General features: G+C 38.8%; 1 protein-coding gene across 5 annotated transcripts in view; it reads left to right on the forward strand.

Annotated features, from left to right (window-relative positions):
• Window positions 1–7,754, forward strand: part of SYNCRIP (synaptotagmin binding cytoplasmic RNA interacting protein) — a 49,078-nt gene extending 41,324 nt beyond the window's left edge. For 3 of the 5 annotated variants that reach the window (XM_077487296.1, XM_077487297.1, XM_077487299.1), the window contains exon 12: window positions 5,070–7,754. In XM_077487296.1, coding sequence (XP_077343422.1) covers window positions 5,070–5,098 — 29 coding nt within the window. In that variant the 3' untranslated portion in view covers window positions 5,099–7,754. The remainder of the gene's footprint in view (window positions 1–5,069) is intronic. The other 2 variants (XM_077487298.1, XM_077487300.1) reach the window with 1 other exon arrangement.
• Window positions 7,755–8,191: the final 437 nt, after the last annotated feature.

An 8,191-nucleotide genomic window follows, 5' to 3' on the forward strand; every position in this document is an offset into this window, starting at 1 on the left:
CCATGGGGGCACTCGATGAAGGAGCCAAGAGTGCTGCCTGGACACTCCAGAAAGATCGGGCGCCCGCTCTGTGCAAAAGCCTTGCAGAGTTGGTAAGTATGATGTTTGTGCTTTTAAAAAAAAAAAAAAAAGATGAGGATCCAACTAAGGCAACTTCCATTAACGTCTATGGGCACAAGTCGCCTTGAAGTAGTACAGGAACCTTTTTTCCAAATTCAAAGCGACTTCAGTAGTGCTAATTAAGACAGCTCTCATTGACTAAAATGGGTTTTCACACACTTGGCAACTTCGGGTCTCACAAGTTGGATCCCAAGTCATGGCAGTGTGTACCGAGCCTTAGGCCTCATAAACACAGTTGCTTTTACCCATAGTGTGTAAAATGGTACTTTTTTTGCCACTTGGCAGGCAGAAGCACAGCAAACAGCCATTTGCTAGCAGCTTGTGAAGATTGATAGGTTGCAATAAGTGGTGACTGTATGTTGTTCAAGCGGTAATTGCAAAGAAGGCCTTTGTCAACTGCAAATATTTGATTATAAACGTTCAATTTTTTTTATATCAAACCTAGTATACTGTCTCTGTGCAGTGGTTTTGCACAGAGCATCCTCGATTCCTCCCCTTCATCACTCACTTTGACTGCATTGGCTCCCGGTGCCCTAGTAATGCCAATGAGGTAAGAGGAGATGCATACGTGCCCAGCGCTGGATTGAATAAGGGCTCAAGTTAGTGATGGGGTAAGAAAAAAAGTAGGCTTTAGAACCGCTTGCCTATTACTATGCACTCAGAACAGTGCAAGTCCAGCCTTGGTTTTTTCATAGGGGTTGAAAAACCTTCTGTAGTGCAGGAGCCCCCCTTTCCAGCGAGGAGAATGAGCCCAGCAGCTCCAGCTGCTGTCTCAGATCTTCATTGGATAATCAAATCGGGGGGGGGGGGGGGGGGTTGTGGCGGCGAGTTGTCTGCCAATAGACGCAGCAGCAGGACTTGGGAGTGCGTCCGCACAGGTACCCCCGGGAATGTTGGTCTCTGAGGGAGCACTCGGGAGGATCCCAGAAGAGGAGAATTGGGCCACTCTGTGCAAAACCCTTACACAGAGGAGGTAAGTATACCATGTTTTAAAAAAAAGCCTGTCATATCTGAGTTTGCATGTGAGGGCAGCTACATTTGCTCATTGAATTTAGCTTCTAGTTTGATTTGTACTGCTACACTATCTTATTGCTTCTCGCAATGCAAGTTTGAGTTTTCTGTATCTTAAAGTGTATTTCCACCTTTGCAGCCCATCTGCTGACGGATCATAATTATCAGTTGTGAACTAGATATGTACACTATGTCCTACTAAAGGGTTATAGATATCCAAGCTTGGATTCTGCATTATGTTAATGCAGTTTTAGTCCCTGTCCCTGAAGAGTAAGCATGTTGCGAATTATTCTAAATAGAAGGTGCCTATACATTTTTGTGTAGTCTTGCTCCAAAGATACAAATTAGTGTTTTTGTTTTTTAACCTATTTTTAGGGTATGCTATGTGAATGAGATCGCATAACAAACCTAATGTGGATATCTTTTAAATTTGGCTGCAAATGTACAAATGCACTTTAAAAAAAGCACTCTCTAGCTATATCAAAATGGTGAATAAGCAGGAAGATGGGGGAGGTAATGGATCGCTAGCTACTAGTTTGCAAGTGTTCAGTGCAATAGCATAAAAGAATAACAAAACTGTACATGTGTGACCATAGCATTAAAAATGTCTTCATGGTAGACACTGCAATAGTAACTCGAAATATATGCCACTGAAAATACAATACGCTTTCTTTTGAAGTGAAAACCGGGTAATCTGAGGGCTTTACAGTATCTAGTAAATCAGCCTGTGTGCTTCAGGTATCCTGATCAGTGTTTATCAGATTGCATTTGGAATATATTGTTTTGCACTGTCAATGTGCCACACGCAAAATTTCATGTTTGACTTGCTCTTTATGCTTATATAGCTGTTGGCTAAATTAATTTTTATGTATAACTAGCGTTGTAATAATCTAATCTTGGTCCATCTGATTATGAGCCATACCATCAAAACTCTGAAGAGACTTTGACTCTTCCATTACTTAGTGGTTCTAAAAGCAGAAGGTACCTGTGTGCAGCAGCCCCACTAATACTTACCTAAGCCCCATCTCGAACTAGCGATGTATGTGAGACTCAGCTGTCTGGGACTCTCTCCTGAGACACAGTGGGCGCTATTGGCTCCTGCTATAGTCAGTGAGATAATGAGGGGAGAGGGGGGCCAAGCCACAGCTCCATGTTTGAATGGGCACACTTGGCAGTGGATGCCCCCCCCCCCCAATAGCAAACTTATTGCTTTGGGGCAGGGTAGGAGGGGCCAGGAGTGCTGGTGAGGGACCCGAGAAGAGGATTTGGGCTGCCCTGTGCAAAATCACTGCACAGAGCAGGCAACTATAACATGTTTGTTATTCTTAAACAAAAACAAGACATTTAATATCGATTTTAGGCTCCATGCACACTGAAGCTCATAACGTCCCTTTTTGGGAGTTTGGGTGGTTTAACAGCCCATAAAATCCCCTCTTATCCTATGTGTCCATGCACACATGGACGCTCATCAGCAGTGAAGTTTATGGACTGCTGCCCGAACACCCTAAAAGCGCATTCCGGAGCTGTTTTTCTTGCCACAAAAACCGCCAAACCCGCATAAATGCTCAAAAACGCAACTCACCAGTGTTTAATGTTTTTGATACATTAATAAAAAAAACGCTATTGCATAAATGTTGCAAGACTCACTGCAAAGCTATTGGTGCATTTAGAACATTATTTTAATGTCCAGTGTGCATGAAGCCTAAGGCAGATTTGTCAAATTGAGTCCACTGCTGCATCTGAACCAAAAAGACCCATTAGAGCACCAAATAATTTCCTGTCATTTGTTGTGGGTTCCATTTGGGTCCCACTGATCACTTTCCAATTCTGCTTTGTCTTCTTGGCCACAACTTCTGAGGCAGAGGCACTGATTCCCCAGGCAGTGGGTCTATGCCTCGTGAAGACCACAGCTACCGTGAACCATTTGTAGTCCACAACAAGAGACGGGTGTTTTCAACACTTTAGGACAGTCATAGTGGCGAAAAAGTCATAATCTGAGAAACAACTTTTTTTTTTTCTAATTATACCTCATCTTAGGGCCCTTAGTGCACTACTGTAATACATGCTTTACTGCAGTGCTTGCAGCATGAGAGATGGGCATGTGGCACTCCACTACACATGTGCAATATATATAAATTACTTTAAAAGTAATATTCATCAATGATGAATTAAGATTCACACTTTTCATTGTCATTTCAAACAAGGCTATTGCAGATATATTGTGGGTGGCTACTCATACATTTTGTTTTCAACTGGTTTATCCAGTTTTCCAATAGTTACTCATTATTGAGCATATTATTCATGTTGAGCTTTATAACCGGGTATAATTCCTAGGCCTGAATAAAGCAATTCATTTTCGCAGTTTGTTCATTGTAGACTTAAATTGCATAAAGTAATATGATTTAGGCTGATTTCCAGGAATTCAGCCACTATGTTAAAAGTATAAGGGCATGCTTTGACTTGCAGGAGAGACTGGGATCTGGGAGGAGAGAAACACAGAGCAGCTATGCCCCAACCCTTCCTTCTGCTGCCCATTCACAGAAGCCTTTGTATTTTGTGGATGTATTGACATAAATCTGATTTGGAAGGGCAGCCTAGTAGATGCAGTGGCTGTCTTGCAGGAGTACTATAAACCTGTCAGATCTAAATAAGAGCAGTCTGGGAGATATTGTGCATCTCCGAGTCTAATTTCTTTCTGCATTGTATTGGGAATGAAGGGTTTAGTTAACTCTTACTCTAGCAACTGTCTCCATCCCTAACATGGCAATATAATCCTATAAAAGACAAATAGTCTCCCAGTGAAATCTGCAAAAAGCGTATCCTCTTATTATCCCAGTGTTTTCAGTGGTTTCTCACCAATGTCCACATCTTTACAGGGCATGGTGATGTGGAGGCTGGCTGGGGTTGCCAAGTTTCTGAAGACAACTTTTGGGGGCAATTTTTGTACAGTGGCGCTTCAGCAGTATTTATCTTTTACAGGGATATTTTTAAGGTTGGCAACAGGGATGCTTTATGCTAGATTTTCCACTAACAGCTGTGTGTATAGTATATTTCTAACTTGCTGCACTAGCCAGCTAGAGTTTCTGTATCACTTAACTATTTTGAGAGGATGGTACATCCACTTAATCCTGTTTTCTTGGGATAGACCTGATTTAGCGTTGCATAGAGAAATATGCCCTCCAGTTCTTTTCTTTAGGATATATGTATTTTTCCAAGAACCGCTCCGATCCTCCTTTTCAGGGTTAGATAGGTTAGTGCTAGATGGTGTTAGTGTTAGATATGTTAGTACCTATAAATGCAGGGTTTTTAGTTTTTGCATGGACTTCCACTTTAAGGCTTTGCAACAGAAACAAACAGACGTTGAAAAGCAAATATACCTGTTTTTTTTTTTTTTTTTTTTTTCTTAATGGCCAACAGGCCCCTGAAATTATCCAGCAGAAATCCAATATGAATAAAAATATAACTCCATACAGCAATATGATATAGTTAGACTAACAAATACAGTTGCCATGCTATTACAAATGCCTTTTTATAGTTTGTCAAGCAGTTTTTCAGATAACCATTCCATTTAAATGTTTTATCAGCATAAAAATCAAATATTTCAAAGACTTAAGCAGTGTGTAGCCTTTACTAGCTATAGTTTTTAGATTTACTTTTTGTACATTTTTTAAAAATAAAATCAGTTTGTGACCAAAAGTTTTTAAATTAAAAAAAAAAAAAAAAAAACTTCCAAAACACAAATCCAAATTAGCAAGTTAGTGGCAATCATATACCTTATCTGCATGCTTTATTTTATGGTTATGTTATTCCATGCATGAGTATTTCTTTTTTTATGTTTTAAATTGAAAATCTTGTGTCTGTTTTTTTTTTTTCTTTTTACCTTTTTCCCCTAAATATGAACTGTGTCTCTAATTGGTGCCTTTTTGTTACCTGGATAGCAGGGAAAAGGGGTCGAGGCCGGTCCTGACCTGTTACAATGAAGACTGACTTGGTATGTGGGATTACACCAGAAGCTTGCAGTGGAATAATGGTAAGAAAATCAAGAAACCATAAAATCTCAATGTATAGGAGCATTTCTGTCGCAGAAGACCTTCAAGCAAAGATCATGGATTCTAATATTGGACTTTGAACTAATATGTGGACTTTGACATGGATTCCTTTAACTTTTATTTTTTTTTTTTTTTTTTTTTTTTTTTTTTTGCAGTGCAAGTTATTAAACTTAAGTTACTTTAAGTCTTCAACAGAATTACTTTACAACTTTAATATGGTATTTGGTTTTATTGTATAAACAATAAAAATATGCCTACTGTAGGTTTTGTTTTCTTAATGTGTGGTTCCAATGGTGTTTGCTCTGCCATTTTTTTCTCTTTAAGCTTATTATTGAGCTGCTTTACCCATGTTAACCTGAGCATTTTGATCAACATTTGATTGCATATATAGGCCTGCAGGAATCCTGCCTATTAAGCCTGCCTGGTAATGTGAAAACTCTCCCAGTGGTAGGACACATTAACGTTAAAAATGGGGCCCTTTGATTTGAGGGCTGGTGCATTGTGTAGACTGTGCTGCAGATGTTATAGTGGTTAAAGCAGCGGATAATTTGCAACCTACAAATGGCATAGTAACAGGTTTTGTCCCGCTTGAGATTCATTCTGAGGAAATAATGCTTTTTAAAGCAGACTTAAACTCTATTATAACACAAATGTTTTTTGTCTTGTTACCTTTTTTATAGCCTGCCACTCCTGATCTATTTTTGAGAATGCTAGTTGACTGGCTGTATTGCTGACCCACCAGCTTTAAACTGTGGTATCTTTGACCTAGAACAAGTTTACAGAGCTGGGTCATCCGATATTATCTGTATATGTTTCAGGTCAAAGGGGCAGCATAACAGGTGGGTATGTAGCATATTCAGGAAAGGTCGGCAATGACGGCCTGTTTTGTTAGCTTACATTTGGGCTTTGTTTACATATGTCTGGGCATGGCTTCAGTGCGTTTTTTCGAAAGTGTCTGGTGTTCTCTTTTGTTCACTAGTTCAGGTGCAAATTTAAGTGTGTGACACTTGAAAATACACCTGAACCAGGCCTAAAATTGTACATGACTCTCTTGAAAATGGACTGCAGCTGTCCCGGACGTATGTGAACCGGCTCCATAGAAAGCCGGTTCAGTTCACACTGCAAATCGGATGCAATTCATAATGCATCCAATTTGCATATATGTGAACCAAGCCTAAAAAATACCTGCTTAACAGTGGGTCTGGTCTGCCCTGCGCCTTATGTAACACCTAGCAGTGCGCCATGGAGCAAAGCTTAGTGCAAGTAGCGCTAGTGGTTGGCAGATAGTAAGCAATAATGCACACAGATCAGCCCTGTCTGTGCCTTAGCAGCGCTATTGTACTAGGGGCAGAGATTATTACTTTTTTGTTCTAGGTAGATTGGCATAGCGTTGAGGGGTGGTTTGAATAAAGATTAGTGTTATAATAGAGTTTAGACTAAAGAAAACCCCAGCGTGACAACAATCCTTGCTAATGTGTCTTTACCACCATTGGAACCCTTATTTCTTTCTCCCTTCCAAAAGCTATTATTGAATGTGTTCTTACATGAATTGTGTTGAAATACAGAAGTTTCGGGTGTAATCATCAGAGCCAGTTAGTCAGGCATTCCAGATAGTGGTTCTTTTCAGAACCTTTTTTAAAGGGTTGGTTAACTACCTCAGTAGCAGAGGATTGAACTATACCCTGTGTGTACTGTATATAGAAAATCTTTGTTGATAAAAGCCAGACTTGTTTACTGTGCCATGAGGAAGCAACTCTTGAGCTGTACCAAATGTAACATTCTTCTGATGCCTTTAGTGAAAGGCTTGAGGCTTCCTGATGGGTCCAGCAACAAGCCTAGCTCTTGTCGTATTTTGTGGCTGAAAAAGCAGCCTTTGCTCTTTCAGATATATTGTAGTTATTTGGATGTATAATAGTTTAGCGAGATGTTACTTTTCTAAGACATCAAATGTTCCAAAAGTACATCAGCAACTTGCTCAAAGTACTACAGTGCCCCTTTTTGATTAATCAGGCTTAAGCTTTAGTGTACTAGCATGATCTTTTGGGTGATATTTGAAAATTTTCATAAAACATACTACGTAGCTTAAGCTTATGAACTGTCCACCTTATTTTGACCTGTTTTATGCATTTCCGTGCTGGCGTTCTCCAGGTCAGTCACCATATTTCAATAGCAGGCCATTTAATTACAGTGCAGTACAAATCTAGGCTTACTTTAAAATTTTCTTAAGCACCTTGATAAGTGGTAAAATAGTGGCAAGTCCTGTAATGGAGCACGTTTTCCACAGTATAAAACACTTCACTTTAAAGGGGCACTGCAGTCAAACTACATATTCATTAGGCACCATAATAGTTGATCAATCCTGTTACCCTTGGGTAGTTTCATACTCTTATTTTTTTTTTTTCCACCCCCAGTTAATGCAAATTTTAAGCAGAATAAATAGATCTGTCATCTGTTAGAAAAAAAATGCTCATGACAAACAATCATTTTTGCATTCCTGCAAATAAAAATTGTTTTATACTGTAAGCTGGAGGCGAGTGTAACTTATTTTTGTAATAAAAGTTTTTTTTTATTTTTTTTTAAGTGTCATTAATATAAGTGTGTGTTAGTCCAGAGATTGTCTTGATTTATAGTCATACATTGCAGTATGTTTTTGTACTGTACATTACTTCTATCAGTGTTTGCCAAGAAGTCTGTATGCTTTGTTCTTAATTGGACTTTTTTTTTTTTTGTCAAACTTTTCATTAGTAAGGAGGATAATTCTAAGATTCTGTGCAAAGTTCACATTACAGAAACTTCAAAGATGTAATTACAAAAGCTTCATGTTTGTGCCCATCTTTCCCCAATTTCGGCTTTGAAATTTGAGATATAGCACATTTTATAAAGGAATAGTATATAGTATTACAATTGGATATTCCTAATTACTTTTTTTTGTGTGCAATTATTTTACTTAAAAAATAAATTTAAAAAAAAGGAAAAAACCTATATTATAGCTGTGATGTATTTAGTGTCAA

Source organism: Lithobates pipiens, unplaced genomic scaffold, assembly GCF_037356315.1.
Source record: "Lithobates pipiens isolate NorthernLeopardFrog02 unplaced genomic scaffold, aLitPip1_a1.2 Scaffold_18, whole genome shotgun sequence".
NCBI lineage: Eukaryota > Metazoa > Chordata > Amphibia > Anura > Ranidae > Lithobates > Lithobates pipiens.